Source organism: Melitaea cinxia, chromosome 8 (assembly GCF_905220565.1).
Source record: "Melitaea cinxia chromosome 8, ilMelCinx1.1, whole genome shotgun sequence".
Lineage (NCBI taxonomy): Eukaryota > Metazoa > Arthropoda > Insecta > Lepidoptera > Nymphalidae > Melitaea > Melitaea cinxia.
In genome coordinates this window covers 1,507,013-1,524,734 of record NC_059401.1, presented here as the reverse complement: position 1 = coordinate 1,524,734, position 17,722 = coordinate 1,507,013, and the positions used below count along the sequence as shown (strand labels likewise).

Genomic DNA, 17,722 nt, shown 5'->3' with positions numbered 1-17,722 from the left:
GATATTTCTCTAAATATGAAAAAAAAAACTAATTGAGTTTGCTCACAAATGAAAAAAAACCGACTTCAATTACATCGACAAGTAATGTAGGTAATTTAAGTAGACGAAATATAGTCAAGTAAATCCGCGTTATCAAAGATCACTCAAAAAGTACTCACTATATCTCATTGAAATTTAAATGAGACATCTCGATCAAATTTAAATGGAACTAACTATAAGAGAGGCTTTCGATTAAAGCAAGAATCATCAAAATCGTTATACCCAGTGAAAAGTCAAGTCAAGCAAAAACGCATTATTAGATATAACTCGAAAAGTACTTCTTAGATCTCAATTAAATTAGACCACATGACACGTACCACTTTTCAATTTAAAAAAAGATTCATCGAAATCGATCCACCCAGTAAAAAGATCTGTGGTAACATACATTAAACACAAAAATACAGTCGAATAGAGAACCTCCTTTTTTGGAAGTCGGTTAAAAATTGATGCACAGCTGAAATACCGACAAATGGAGATACAAGCAGACAAACAATGATAAGAAAAAAAATAGGTTTGACTTCAGTGTCGGCTACATAATGACCCCCTTAAACTGTTTCAACACATCTTTAATGTACAAAATTGGCCTGTTGCAATTTTATGACAAGTAAACAAAATTAGGCGTCACTAATTTCTTTCTATTAAATTATCTTATAAGATTTTAAACTTTCACGGCCACTATGAACACTTTTGACTGTACGGGACTTACCGGGGTTTCAAAATGGCAATCATGGTAAGTCCCGTTTAATCAAGTGTTTAAAATTGACTTCTATATTATTATGGTGTCTCATTTAAACTTATGATAAGTCCCAGACCATTATAAATATCTGCGACGATGTTGCCAATTTATTGAAATCATAACGACGATTGAAGCTCCAAATTGACTTAACAGCGCATATTGAATTCACCTCACGTTTATGACATTGTTAAGGGGAATACAGTACCGAATATTTACTCGACTTAACAATAATTCTGTAAAATTAATTATAAAAACCGACTTCGATTTGTATCGACAAGTAATACAACGTGGATATTTGAATAACAATACACGACAAGCACCAGATTTCGTTTAAAAGAATTATCAAAACCGGTAAACCCACTAAAAGTTGAGTTAAAACATAAAAATACCGTCAAAATAAGAACCTCCAATTATTTAACTGGGTTCAAAAGGAATAATTTGTGATTTTGAATAATTGTGTTTGCACACAAACGAATAATAAAACGGATTTTAATTACATCAACAAGCAACATAACGTAGGTAGGCAAAAAAAATAGTCAAGTACATACGCGTTATCAAAGATTACTTAAAAAGTGATTATCGGATCTCAGATCCTTTTTTTGAAGTCAGTTAAAATCTTTTTAAAAGAAAATAACTGTACACTGTTCTGTATCTTTTATATATGTATAAACTAAAAAAATCAATAAGAAAAAAAAAGTCGTTAGGTATTCAAGTGGGCTTTATAAGTACTTTTGAATCGTCATTTTATCAATAAAAACTATATACCTTATTAATAAATTAAACATAGTCTATATGAAGTTACCGCTGCTTTGGAATGTAACTTCTGTTGATAGAATTGGCAAGAATCTCCGCAGTTATTCTTTTATGTGTAAGTGTAGTTGCGGAGCATTTCATTACTTAAAATTCACACTTCATTTAACTTTTAAAGAGAATAATTATGTACAAGTATCTCAATGTTTCTACATTTATTTTTTTATTCATACGTTAACATTAACTTAAACTTTCATATATTATTTAATCTCAATCTACTACAATCTACTAAAATTATTCCGAATTACATTATTAATAATTTACAAGAATATAATTGTAGAAATGTGTATTACAAGGATTTAATCTTTAAAATCTCATTTAATCGTAGCAATGTATACATTTAACGCATTTCCAGCACAAATAAAATTAGCATTTTTATTAAAACCGCAATGACCAGCGAAACGAAACGTCATGAATACAGTTAAAATATTGACTTAATATGTATGAAACATACAAATATGATTTTTATTATGTGGTATTTAGTGTCATGATTCTTTGAACATGTTAGTGAAACCAAAATCACGAACAATTACTACTGTTTTAAAGCGACGTTTATAGGCTCAAAAATACATAATTCTATTATATATGTAAGCACGTATATAGGATAGAATTGCATATAGTATAAAGGTATTAAAGTACATTATTAAACATATTCGTAGGTAATTTGTCTTATAGAAAAAAAATATTTACATACTTCGGTTTGTATATGTATATGTTTTGTAATAAGAACAGCATGTTGAGAAAGAAAAAAGGTTAGGTACTATATAACTTATAAAATAACCTTATCTACTATATACATGTTACCAAAGGTACCGTGGCTAACATATACATAATTATACAAATTGGCGTTACAAAGTAGAGCTACCAATGTAGTATCTTATACCTTGTTAACTACAGCAGCGTCTGCGGTGTGACAAAGCCAGCCCTGCGGTCACCAACCGGCCTACCCAGCGTGGTGACTATGGGCAAAACACATGAGTTCACGCCATTTTGGCTCGAACTTGTGGAAGCCTATATCCAGTAGTGGACTGCGATAGGTTGAAGTGATGATGATGATGTTGATGTTGATGATTTTAACTACAATATTTATCTTAAGAGAAAAAAAAACAAAGGATTAATTATATACTTTTCACCATGATATCACCCGTGTCAGACAATTATTATACCTATTATTCTTTACGAAACTATTATAATTTTCGTTTCATAGCACAGGTTTGTTTCGTCCCTTAAGACCGTTTAAGCAATTTTGGTCATTTTACCGCGCTAGTCATGACTAATGCATGTTGTATTTGTCCAAGGGAAGTGCATGATTGAAACATTTGTATAATTCAAAAAGTAGACATGGTTATACAAATTATAATAAATATTTGCTATTTAATTTTGTATAAAGTGTTATACAAAACTACTGACAATTAATGATTTTTGTAACAATATACCTTTAATGTAATAAATTCATTTTATTAAATGTAAATAAATTCTTAGCAATTAATAACAAAAAAGGTTCTAAATAGAATATTTAAAAACCTCAAAAAGTAAGGTTAGTTAATTATCATGTGGTACTTAGGAATTTCATCAAATTCAAAATTTCATTATAACATTTTATAAATAACCATCTTAGGTCTAAAGTAATCATACAAAAAAAAAAATAGACACTTTACAATTAGAATTATTCATAATTCCATTTTTGAAAATAATATTTTTGCAATAAACGGTAATGTGCGAAAGTAAAACTACATAGGGCAAAGATAATTGCCTAACTTCCGAGTAGGTTCCCCTTAACGACGATGATGTCATGCGCCAGTCAAGGCCTGAGCCAGTCGTAGTCTGTACACACAGCAATGAGAACGCAACGCTATCAAAACATACATTTATTTATTGCTTTCTTATTGTGCGAGTGCATCTACGTTACCACTTAGGTTATCTGTGCTATATTTAATCTATATTTATTTATTTGTAAATATTAGTAATAATAACAAAAATTCCGCGGAAAAGGAAGGTGAGTGCACGTGCTTTACGCCGGTTCGATTTCCATCGCGAATGTTTTCTTGTTACGGATCTTTATAACTTTTTACAATACAAATATTTATTTACATTATAATATTACTAAGATGAATTAGATGTTATATATTCATTTTTTAATAACCAAGATTCTTTTTAATGTAATATTATTAAATATACATTTAATAATAAAACCGGCACTCATAAATTCCGTCATTATCATATTTTACGAAGCGTCACTCGTGCTTCAGCGGCTTGATGTAATCTTTTGAATAATATTAACTGAATAATAAAAGCGTAAAAAATAAAACAAAAGAAAATCTAAAGTATATGTTTATCATTCTTATCGAGTTATTTAATGATATACGAAACATTACATTAGAATTAAAAATAATTAATCTTTTATGTGCGTTGTAATCATGATTACTAGAAAGGAGTTTTCACTTTTTTCAACTGAAAATATGTAAACATCGAACCCCTTTTTCCCCTTTCTAAAAATGACTACTCAACCTTTTATAGTTTTCTTTCTTATTAAATTAAAAACTAAATCTCAAATATTTTTATTATTCAACCTTATAGTTAAACCAATCAACTTTGATCCTTTATACGTCTAACTGTAAATAGTTGAAAGTAAAGTGAGTGAGGTTGTTGCATTTGTGCTACTAAAACAACTTACTTAAAATATAGGTTACATATGAACCAGTTTCGTTTTTCAAGTCTTGTTATTGCCAAACATGCGGTAACGTGATAAATGTTTTCATATTGTGTTCGTTATATTTCATTGTCTGCGGTTGATAATATGGCTACAATGGCTCACCTGATACCATTTATAACCTTTTAAAATTTTCTGCTGTTTCGTCGTATTCTTGATTGTTTTTGTGAATCATCATTAAGTGTATCAACAAAATTTCGATCTAACAGATAAAGTAATGATATATTTTTTACAATCAAATTCTAATTTATTTATGAAATATGTTGGATAAAGTTGTGGTTTATCAGTTGAGGTGAAACAGGCCTATTTTATATCCTGCGGTTAAAGTCTATTAGTAACTTACGTGCAGATAAAATTTATCAATCACCGGTGGAGCAGGCCCTTAGTAAAACACAAAATTATTATTCATTTGAAGTATTTAAAGATGCGTTCTAGACTAGTCTAGTCTTTTAACAATTCACGTCCACTAATTAACATGTTCTAATGATTTGAATGATTCTCTTTTTTTGATAATTATTGACTTATGATTTCATGATTTGATTGATTGTTTCTTTCAGTTTTATTTTTTTATTGCGCAACATTTCTGTGAGATCACTGATACGTAATATATTTTTAAATATATAATTTTTATTTAAATATAATTTCGTGTTATTCAGGAAAATAAATTTTGACTGTAATCGAATGAATCAATGCAAACCAAGAAACACTGTAGCTATAAATAGTAATGTTATTAAGCGCCTGCCTCAAGGTCATGACCGATGTCGCTTCGACGATTTTCCCGTATACACTTAAGTAACGAAGATGGCGTAATAGACAAACGTAAAATAATAACAACATAAGCTTTATAGTAAGTATAATTTAAAAACAACGATTACCACAGAACGAAAACAATAATAATTGTGTTTACTCGTAAACGACAAAAGTCGACACCAATTGACATCGACAGGTAAAACAACGTATGTAGTCAAGAAAAGATAAATTAAATATGCGTTATAAGAGATACTCGTAGTTGCAGAAGTCCAGCGATCAAACTTAAACGGGATCACATGACAAGCGGCAGTTTTCGATTAAAAAATAAATAAATATCGGAACACTCATTAAAAAGTTACGAGGTACCTTACACAAGAAAATACGGTTAAAATGAGGACTTCCTCCGCTTTTTGAAGTAAGATAAAAGTTGAATTTTTAAGCATAAGATTACCGGCCAGTTGCTACGACATTACAAATTAACATCTCAAATCGTTTACGACGAGGTCAAACAGTCATACGATTCGTCGTATTCAAGGTGTCTGCCGCTGTAGGAATGTTAAATCATGTCACGGAACACCTTCAGTTATGTTACATGCTGATTAAGAATTTTGACACTGAAATAGGAATCAAAATAACAATTGATAATATTATATGATTCTGCTGTTATCAAATGACAATGACAATAACAATTTCGGTTGGTATTTGAATTCGGTACAAATAGACTGGGTTATTTGAATGTGAAACAAGTATGTTTACATATTAATCTTCACAAGAAAAGAATTTGTATGTTACGCCTTAGAAATCGTGCAGAATTTCTACAAAATTATGTTATCAACGCGTTATCAGTCATCGCGTTCTCTGATAACATTGTAAACACTTGATATGCAACGCTCTTTTGATCCCATGCTGTTTTTAATCACATTTCACATTCCAAAAGTATTTTTCTGGCTAGAGTGTGCTGGGTTAAATAATTCTGTGTCTTATTTGGAATTTTAGATAAACTTGGTATTGTAGTATTGTTATATCATCTTGTTATATTTTGTAAGTATGCTGAAGTTGTGTAATTTTTTTTAATATATGTCTGATTTCTATATTAAAAAACGATTCGTTTTGCTTACGCTTCGTTTTGTATTTTATTCGTTATACTTATTTATTTATTAATTTAGTGCTTGAACATTACATAGTGGTTTGACTTCGGTTGTCTCTATAAACGCGATATAGGGTATCGTGTTTTTAAAGTACGTATATAAATTATTTGTTGTCACAGTTCACGAGCAAAACGAATGTTTTTTTAGGTATTTGAATTTTTATATTATTTTGTTTTTGGTTGTCTTATATAGAATCAACAGCCGCTCCTCGACGTAGTCAGGGAGCGGGCTCGTGAGCTGTGCAGCGGTGCTGACGCCGCTAGCGGTGAACGCGTGGAACAGAAGACTAGGGATCTCGCTGATAGATGGAACGTCGCCTGCGAAGGTAACTAATTCGACAATTTTGAAGTGTTACCTTTAAAATTTGATTAAGTTTTTGGTTTAAATCAATTAAAAAATAAAATTAAAGTCGTCATCGAACTTATTTTAGGTGAAATAAAATTTGATGGATAAAATAGCTTAGTCATGTTTATGTGCATAAGTTTTACGAGAGAGAGATGTAACAGTTAAAATAAAAAGCACATCTAATAATATATATTGAACCTAAAGTGAAAGCCTAAAATATTAAATAAATCTTTTCCTTGTTATCATAGGCTTAGCCAAACGCGTAGCGACAGCAGATACCCAGCTACAGCGCTGGAATCAACTTCTGGACACACAGAGAAGTCTAGCCGCTGCTGTTACAGCTGCTAACGATCGCCTACGACAGCTGGACGCTAGTCCTGCTACTAGGCGTCGTGCTTTAGACACTAGGCATGCGCTACAGGTGAGGATTTTTTTTTAATAAAAAAAAAATAGGTGCTTCTAATGTAGGTTTATTATTAACCTTGTTATCAGTACGTTCAGGTCTTAAGATGTTTCTATTTAGATTAGAAACATCAAGATTTTTTTGTTGTCTAAATTTGAAATACAAATACAATAAATGTATTTCCCAATATAATAAAGCTAGAGAATTTCAATTCAAAACTTAGGATGCATTAAATTTGACAATTATTTAAGAATGGCCTATAAAATTTTAACTTGACCAAATACAATCATGTTACCCAATAGACGAACCTGAATTCAAAACTTAGGATGTAACTACTACATTTGTCAATTATTTGAGAACGATCAAGGAAAAAAATGGTAAAGCTTTAGATTAGGTAAAACCGAATTTCGGGACCGTGGGGGGATGGGGGGGGAGAGGGTGGGGAACGCTACCCCTGGTACCACTGTCACACCTCGGAACCCCATGGTTATGGAGATATCCATGGTTAAAGTTTTGAGGTTAGAAGAAGAATTTCGAAAGTTAGAGGAACGCTTGGCTCCGGCGCTGCGGGAAGTGCAGCCCTTCCGCCCTTGCGTGCGAAAGCACGCTCACTCATGCTCCGTTCCGCAGCAGAGGCTCAGCCGCTCCTCTACGCATTCGTTCGCGCGCTTTCGCACGGCGGGCGAGGGCTGCCCTCCCTCCGCGCCTCCGCGGCACAAAAAAAACACTCTAGGGGTAGGACAGACCAAGACCACGTGGACAGTGGGGTGCTCCGATTCGGTTTTGGGTATTTTTCGAATTTCTAAACCTATATTCTAGCACGCAATGTTACTAATTTTATTAGAATATTATGTCTGACGCGTTATTTTGTTTAAAAATGTCGATTTGTCAGTCGTTAAGCGTCAGTTCGTATCGTTTGTTGATCTTGCAATCGAGATCGTTTTTACGTAAATTTGTTCGAAAATAAAATGTGAAAGTTGGTGAATGGAGCATATGAGTGCACTTCCCGCTGCACCGGAGTTAAGGTGGAGTCAGACACGGAGCTCTAAGGTATTGTAATATCTCTGAATCACGTAAAGTTAACCCCACAACTTCAAACACGATATCTTCGAAACCACGGGGTTTACGCGAAACGCACACTACGGGGGGCTAAAAAACCCACCCTCCCCACCACCCTTTACCCTCCCACCCCCATTTCACCCCATAAATTGGAGGCCACTTAACTAACAAATGACCAATTCTTCTTCTAACCTCAAAACTTTAACCATCGATATCTCCATAACCATGGGGTTCCGAGGTGTGATAGTGGTACCAGGGGTAGTGTTCCCCACCCTCCCCTCCCCCATCCCCCCACGGTCCCGAAATTCGGTTTTACCTAATCTAGATCTTAGCCAAAAAAATTAATAATTATTATGTCTAGGAACTGCAAATCGAAGTGTCAAGTCTCGAAGAGACCAAAGACGATTTACTGGAACACGCGGACTTCGTGTTGTCTCTCCTCAAGCCGCACTCTAAGGACGTAGCCGCTGACACCGAAAGGAATGTCAAGGAACTCGTTGAGGCCTACGATATGTGAGTATCAGTGTCGTGAGCGTGTGTCGTCGATGTCTTAGAGCTTAGTCGTAGATACTATTGATGTAACTAATTTGAGGTGTAGTTTGAATAGATGACGTTGACTTAGTTAAATATAAGCAATATTTGAATATATCATCATTTCAGCCTATTGCAGTCCATTGCTGGACGTAGGCCTCCACAAGTTCGCACCAAAAATGCGAGAACTCATGTGTGTCGCCCATAGTCACCACGCTGGGTAGGCGGGTTGGTGACCGAGCGATTTATATCTATAATTAAATCAATGTAAAATATTTAATTATAGATATAACGTATCAGTCAATAAGTCAGTCAGTTCAGCCTATTGCAGTCTACTGCTGGACAAAGGCCCAAGTTCCCAAGTTTGCGCCAGATGCTCATCCAGCCTACACCGGCAATCTTACGTAGATCGTCGGCCCGCTGATACAACGTATATTTTAAATATATTTTTTGAAACACCTCATTTTAGTTACATTAATATGTTGGACGTATATTTTCTTATTAATAATTACTTCATTAGCATCATTCATAGTTCTGTCATACGAAAGGTAAGTGATGAACGGCGAAAGAATGGAATTTGTTTACTCTGACATCTGGAGGTTTGTATCGTTTTATTTACTGTTAGAGTTAATAGTTGTTCGATAATTTCTGGCGAATCTCAAGGAGCTGCTTAGGGCGTAACTATTGAAATATAATTCTAATTAAAGCCCTACATAATGAGTTGACCAAAAGGCGACGTACTGAAAAAAAAATAAGATTTTATATTAAGAGAACTATCAATGAAAACAAAATTATTACACTAAAGTTAAGAACAAAATAATCAAATTTGAATTAATTAACAAAATTAAAAATGATATTATAAATTTCAAATTAATAAACATAATATATACATAATAAAATCAACGATATTAAAATCAATGCCATAAAAATTAAAATTAAAATTTATAAAATATAATTTGATTTGATACAATGGAATCAAAGAAATTTAAATAACAATAAAAATTATCAATAAAATAGAATACTATATCTATGAGGCCTATGTCCAGCAGTGGACTGTGATAGATCAAAGAATATAGCCACCCCCTCACTTCACACAGCGTGGTGACTATGGGCAAAACACATGAGGTCACGCCATTTTTGGCGTGAACTTGTGGAGGCCTATGTCCAGTAGTAGACTGCGAGGGGCTGCTGTGATGATGGTGATAAATACTAAATCATATATTATCTAATCTAATATATAAAATTCTCGTGTCGCGGTGTTTGTAGTTAAACTCCTCCGAAACGGCTTGACCGATTCTTATGAAATTTTGTGTGCGTATCGGGTAGGTCTGAAAATCGAATAATACCTATTTGTCATACCCCTAAGTTGTAGGGGGGGTTAAGGAGGTTAGTAAGATATATGGCAAAGCAACGTTTGCGGGGTCAGCTAGTATATTTATAAACATCTCTTGGTCCAGTAAAGGCCTTTTCTGTTAACAAATAATGGTAGCTTAAAATAATGAACGTAAATAAAACGAAAATTATTCCACGAAAATATCGATTCAATATTAATTGCGTTGTAAAATTTTGTCTCTTTAAGTTAACAATGTGAAGTGATGACTGTAAAACTTGATTGTGTAGCGGGGAGTTTTTACAAGAGAGCTCGACGTGGCCTCCCATTGTTGGCTCATAAACGAAGAGTACTCGACTTACGATATGAACGGCGTCTGAACCAATATTTTTATGCCTATATACCCATATAAAGTTTTAAGATTTTATTTAAAAACTAGCTAGGCCCGAGACTTTGTCCGCATGGAATTTAACAAAAAAGTTATTGTTCAGTTCGCAGAGTTATAAAATAAATAAATTTCCAAAATAAAAGTAGCCTAACTTACTCCTTATTACATCAGCTATCTGCCAGTGACAGTCCCGTCAAAACCAGAAAGACAGACAAAAATTGTAAAAAATTTTATTTTGGTATATGGTCCCGTATATAGCCAGCCATATGCATTTAATAAAAAACGGTTATTTTAATATTACAAACAGACACACTAAATTTATTTATTTGTATAGGTATTATCCTTAATGATTTTACTGCATAAGATGAATCTGAGTAAGAATTAGCTTGAAACAGTAACGATTTCACTATCAAAATTTTAATATATGCAACTTATATAAATATGATATTCGTATTTAATCCTACTATTGATTGGCATTATTATTCCTAGCTATTTAAAAATAGCTAAATTAGTTTTAAATAATATCATCAAGTCAAAGATCACAGCTGAACTAATTAACAAGAGTATTATGTATGTCTGTCTGTCCTAATCCGGAAGATGTAGGAATTTTGGCACAGCATCGACGTCTTGTCAACTACGAACACAACCAATTTTTCAAAAATTATTTTAATAGTATTTAAACTAATCATCTTTAAGACTTTACGATAAGTATCAAAATTGTGTCAACAGCAATGTCTAAAAACATGGCGTCAAAAATTCTGGTAGTATTTATGTTGGCAAGGTTTTGTGATTTTTATTTTTTTGTTTGACATCTGCTTTTCTCGTTGAAATGTTATTGATAAATATGTTTTGCGAGTCAGCTGAGAAGCTGTATTGAATTTAAAAAAAATATTAACATCCGGTTTAAAAATGTAGCAATTAATTTTAAAAAATGTAAATAGATGAAAAACTAAGTTAGATTCTGCTAAATGATTTTATTTTTAACAATTATTCCAAAATACATGACCTTGAAATAGTGCATTTTATCGTTATTAGTTCAAGTACATGTTTCGTTTAAAAAATTCTTATCTAATTAGATAAGTAATTGGTTGAGTAAGTACATGACTATGAAATAAATGAGTGTACATAAAATTTGCATGGAAAAACACTTCATAATATATTTTTATTAACTTGTAATTGGGACAAACAACTTGACTTAATTAAAAAAATATATTTTTGTACATGATTTATTTAGGTATAGTAATTTTATCTACTTTATTATATCACTAGCTGTACCTCGCGGTTTTACTCGCGTCAATTTGAGTAAACAACCCGAGTAGAAAAAAGGTCAGGCTCAACCAGATCATGTATCTGGACCGGATCAGGATAGAATAAGGCATGCCAGGTCCGGCAAGCTCTATCAGGACCAGGTCCGGTCCAAACAAGGATAGCCTGATATAAAATATAATCAAGTATGGTAAGGCATAGTGGATCAGGACCAGGTCCGGTCCAGACAAGGATAGCCTGATGTAAAATATAATCAAGTATGGTAAGGCATACTGGATCAGGACCAGGTCCGGTCCAGACAAGGCTAGCCTGATGTAAAATCTTACCAAGTATGGTAAGGCATACTTGATCAGGACCTGGTCCGGTCCAGATCAGGATGGCCTGAAAGAAATGACGCAAACTGAGCCTGAATCGCGCTATTAATGTTTTTAAGCGCACTTAGTATATATACAGTTATCAGGACAATCTAGCAGGGAGCCCATTTCTACACAGTGGAGCAGTCGTAAGTAATAGGAAATAGTAGTTAGTAGTTAATCATTAGAAGTTAATAAATAAAATTTAATTAATAATAATAATTAATTAATAACATAAAAATAAATAAAAATAATTAATATTAAAAGTAAAAACATAAATAAATAATACATTGGAAAAAATAAACGGAAATAAATATTATAATAATTATGTTAATACATATTTATATCAATTCGCTTTTTTTTGTTAAACAATTTTTTCAAAAATATACATTCGTGTTTTTTAAAAGGACCGAACCCGCTGATCAGGATGAGATGAGATTTCCTGATCAGGTCCAGATCAGGAAATCTCATCTCATCCTGATCAGGTCCAGACCAATCATCTGCGTTACATGCCTTATCTAGTCCTGATCAGGCATGCCTGGTCCGGTCCTTCTAAGGAAGACGAAAAAATTTCTACTCGGGAACGTACTTTCTTCTTCGGTGAATGGACGAACCAACGTAAAAAGATTTTTTCTGAAGAACTGAGATCAGTGCACTTAAACAAACAAACAAACAATCTTCAGTGACGTTCTTCTAGTTGACACGACATTTCGTTAAAATTTCAAATAATTTTCTCGACACACTTAAATACTCTTGTAAGTATGAGGCGACGAAAGGATAACACAGTTCCACTACAACCTTGGAACTTATAAAGCCTACCGATGGCGGGATAACCATCCAACTGCTGGCTTTGAAATACACAGGCCGAATACAGGCAGCAGCGTCTTCGGTGCAACAAAGACAGTCCTGTGGTCATCAACCCGCCTGCCCAGCGTGTTGACTATGGGCAACACACATGAGTTCGCTCCATGATGTCGGGCGCAAACTTGTGGAGGCCTATGTCCAGCAGTGGACTGCGATCGAAAGTCGAAACGGAAAAGTGTAATTCAATATAACGACATTTTGTAGTACACTTTTAAAAAGTAAGAAAAATACTTACTTAAAATTCTACAGACGAATTTTATAGCTCATTCAAAACCTTTATTCACATTTTACATTGAATTTTAAACCTTTTTCTTACATTATAAAGACCACGATATGATTCAGTTGAACGTGATAAATTGAATTTAAGCTTCAAGCATTTAATTTTGGGTTTTAATCATATTGTAATAAATGCTATTTTCGTATAAGCTGATAATAATTTGCGAATATGGTCGCGACGTACACGGTGCGGTCAAGGGCGCCGTGTTCCTGTAGTGGCCATCGTTCAACTGTAAGAGTCAAATATTTTTACAAATAAATATAAAATCGAAACATAAGAAATGACATCCTTATCTGCACCATGATAATAGATACACGTCATTTGATAACAGAGAAAAGGTTAGTCTCATAAGAGCCTTTTTCACTTTTTTTTGTCCAGCAAAGTTACTGATAGGCTATGTCAGCATAAGGTAAAGCAGGTCTTAAGGTTAGTTTTCTTTTATCTGTCACACCTTTCGTAACAGATAGGTTTATCAAGGACGTGTTATAAGTTGAGTTGGTTTTCGTGAAATCTTAAAACTTGAAAAAAACTTTAACTGAGGTAGAGCACAGCAGGAAATATCCTCAAAGTCTGAAGCAGCTCGAATGGGGAAGTACCTCGATCATACAGAAGAACACAGCTAAATAATACTGCTTTCAAGCAGTATGGTGTTCCTGTGGTGAGTAAGGTAACTAGAACTCCTGGGGGAAACTGGGGATGGGGTCGGCAACGCGCTTGCGATGCTTGTAGTGTTGCAGGCGTCTATGGACTACGGTAATCGCTTACTATCAAGTGAGCCGTACGCTTGTTTGCTGACCTAGTTGCATAAAAAAATTAGCTATAGAGTTAAAATGGAAGATTAAATTTTTTATAAAGTCATATCTCAAAAATGATTATTATTTAATACATATCAGAATAGTAAATTTTCTTATTATTAAACGTAAGTTATAAACCAAAATTACAGTGAAACCAATCAATACTTTTTATATCGGTATATCGAGTCTTTACTTCAACCTATCGCAATCCACTGCTGGAAATAGGCCTCCACAAGTTCGCGTCAAAAATAGCGTGAACTCATGTGAGTTGCCCATAGTCACCTAGCTGGGTAGGCGGGTTGGTGACCGCAGGGCTGGCTTTGTTGCACCGACGACGCTGCTGCCCATCTTCGGTCTGTGTATTTCAAAGCCAGCAGTTGGATGGTTATCCCGCCATCGGTCGGCTTTATAAGTTAAAAGGTGGTAGTGGAACTGTGTTATCCCTTAGTCGCCTCTTACGGGAAGAGAGGGGGTGGCTATAATCTTTAATACCGTAGCCACAGTACTATTGAGTCTTACATGTTTAATATAAACACATATACTATTATTACATACATTATTTAGTATAAACTTTGCGTGTTAATAGAGCTATAGTTATGTAAACAAACTATTTTTATCATGATGACTCAATGAGAAATCCGGAAGTGAGAATGTTTATTACAAAGTTATATTAACCATGTACATAATTGTGTTTGCTCGCAAGCAAAAAGAACAAACTTCAATTAATTACATCAAAAAGAATACACATAGTCAAAAAATAGTCAACTAAATTATATATTAATACGTCAAGCAAAAACTTTGTACCAATTTTTACGAAAATTGCGCGAACGGAAGAGTACGAAATTTCGCAAACTTGTAGTTTATATATAAGGAGTGCAGAATGCTAATATTTTTTAAAATTATGCATAAAATATATTAAATCAATAAAAAAAAAACATTACACACACTACTATATATTTGATACACACACGCATACATACTCTTTTGTTTATTATCATAGAAGTATAGTCTTTGATAGTAGAACTTTAATAATGTTCAAACTTAAAATTTAAATTCATTGTGGTCGAATTTTGACCACCGTGCAACCACTAGTACGGATTATTAGAGATTACTCAAAAAGTACTCGTCAGATCTCTAATGGGACCACAAGCACCAGCTTTCGGTTTAAAAAAAAGAATCGTACACCCAGAAAAACGTTATGACACATTAAAAAAAATATAGTAGGATTGAGAACCTCTTCTGCAGTCGGTTAAAATTACATTTTTATATAGTGGTATACTTAGGAACACACTTTATTTATTTTTGCACATAAAATACTTTATAAAACTATCAAGTGCAGATCGGCGTGTTGATAATACACTACAAGGCAAATTATAAATTGTGTTTTTATTGCGTTACGGTAATATAAAATTTATTTTTAATAACCGTTCTGGTGTTGTGATGGAAAAGTGTCACGAGCATCGGTGTTCGTGTGTTCAATTCCGCTTAGAACAGAGTATTTAAATTTGTGGTCAATTGGCTCATGTAGTTTTTATATATATATTAGACCCCAAGCGTATCTTTAAACATTACAGATATGAATTGAAATAAAACTTGATTATACTAGTATTTCAAGTAAATTGAGGTATGTTAGGCGTTGATAAATAAAGCTTATATCATAAACGCAAATAGTTAAAAAAGTCATACATATGATATTTGTTGATGAAATTATTGTTAGACTGTTGAAGAATATGAAACGAAAAGGGCTGTTATATAACCACTACATCAGATATTTAGATTAAGCTTCTTTTCCTAAACAGAGAAAGAGCTCTATGCCTAACAGTGGGATGGTAACATTTAATAAATATTTTTTTAATTATATCAAGATCTTAACTCTTGGAAAAGAAATTAAAAATTATTGTTGAAATATATTTACGCGCAAAACATCTAGACGACTGCAACAAATTGGATAATTCTTTACGTTCGTTATTTTCAAAAGTGTTGATGAGTGATGTTCACGATAAATATGGCGTCACAAATTTCGCCGGTTCAGTTAGTAGTTTAATAAATTTTACCAAAATCAATATGAGCGACACCGCTGGTGGATTTACAAATTTGCCATGTAGGCTATTTAATTTTTGCCGCCTTAATGACCTCTAAAACGCGATACCCTATTTAATAGTTGGTGTACAGTCAGGCGATGACCAAGTTCCCAAATTTGTAGTCACAGCCACCCGAAAAACGGACAAGAAGTCGCGAGTTCTAGTTGCGATTATTTCGGTTGACCCATTTTTAAGCCATACTCGTATAACAATAAAGTTTCAAAAAGAAATTTAGGCAAAATTTGCTACCCCTTAAAATTTGCCACCCTAGACTCCAACGTACTAAGCCTATTGGTACATCTGCCACTGAGCAACACACAAATCAACAGACATTGAAACAAGTTGACATGACGTCAGAAATATTGCAATGACAATATTTAAATCATTAGGTCATCAGTCCAACGTTTTTAAGATAATTCCGGCCTATGATGTCACCAGCGAATCATGTGCCATGAAACGTATATTTGTTCATGGTTTTAGTGATGTTCGTTAAAAATATCTGTAAATGTATCGATTTGTTTAAAATATTTAGTCGATAAGAGTGAAAATGTTTGAAGGTATAAGTGTGATATTTACATGGACAACATAATAGTGAAGAAGTATTACAGATATTAATTGGAATAAAACTTGATTATACTACTATTTCAAGTAAATTGAGGTATGTTAGGCGTTAATATAAATTGATATTTAAAACAAGTCGTACATATTTTAGGCGTTAATATAAATTAATATTAAAAAAAGTCGTACATATGCTATTCTTTGTTGAAATTATTGTTAGATTGTTGAACCATATGAAATGAAAAAGCCTGTTATATAATCATTACAACAGATTTTTAGATTAAGCTTCTTTTTCTAAATAGAGAAAAAGGCTTATGCGTAATAGTAAAATTGACATACTAAAATCAATTTTAAATAAAACACGAATATTAAATATTTTTATTTATTTATTTATATCGACATTTTATTGACTACAATTAAATTTCGCATCACTATATTCAAAGTTTATAGATTCTAGAAAGAAGTGCGCTAATATTTAAAAAGTCTAGATATTAAAATAGATTGTATTATTAGAGCAACATTGACTCTGTTATACTTATTAAAAATATATATTATATTAAATACGAATTCCATAACATTATTTCAAGATTCACCCAGTTTTTTGACGCGTGGGTTTTTATAAATATATATTTTTTTTTATAATTTTAATAGGGAAACTTTAATATCCATAAGTTTGTAACTTCTTTTACTTTTCATCAGAGCTTAATTTTTTAGCTTCAAATATACACATATATATCAAAAGGACGTAAGACTCGAACTTTCCATTTCCCAATCATAAGCCTCAGCGGATTTCAATGAACATTAAATTCAAAATATCTCACATTACTTTGGATTAGCATACTCAAATTTATTTCCCGAGTTCTCTCAGAGCGTTGAGCAACTTTTTTAAACTGAACTAGGTGATCCAGCAAACCGCCATATTTTTTTTGTGAAAATATGATTTATTTTAATTTTATTTTGTTCAAACAACTTCGTACCGTACTTTTTTCTTGAATAGATTATTTTTTAATTTATTCTACGCAAACCCTGTTCTGACACTAAAGAACACGAAATAAGAATTATTCAATTTGGTGTAGATGTTCGAAAGCTATGCGTGTTTATATGATATTTTGGCGATTAATTTTTATTCTATATATATTAAATACGTGAAGCAACAACTTTTTACCCCTTTTTACGAAAATTGCGCGGACGGAGGGGTATGGAATATAGAGGAGTGCAGAATGATAATATATTTTTTAAATTTTTTGAAAAAAATGTACATTAAATCAATAGAAAAAAAA

At 32.8% G+C, this 17,722-nt stretch overlaps 1 protein-coding gene across 1 annotated transcript in view; it reads left to right on the top strand.

Moving 5' to 3' along the window:
- Positions 1 to 17,722, top strand: part of LOC123655629 (nesprin-1) — a 98,679-nt gene that overhangs the window by 76,004 nt on the left and 4,953 nt on the right. Inside the window, exons 27-29 of the mRNA XM_045591390.1 lie at positions 6,386 to 6,518; positions 6,787 to 6,959; positions 8,362 to 8,513. Of these exons, the coding sequence (XP_045447346.1) occupies positions 6,386 to 6,518; positions 6,787 to 6,959; positions 8,362 to 8,513 (458 nt within the window). The remainder of the gene's footprint in view (positions 1 to 6,385; positions 6,519 to 6,786; positions 6,960 to 8,361; positions 8,514 to 17,722) is intronic.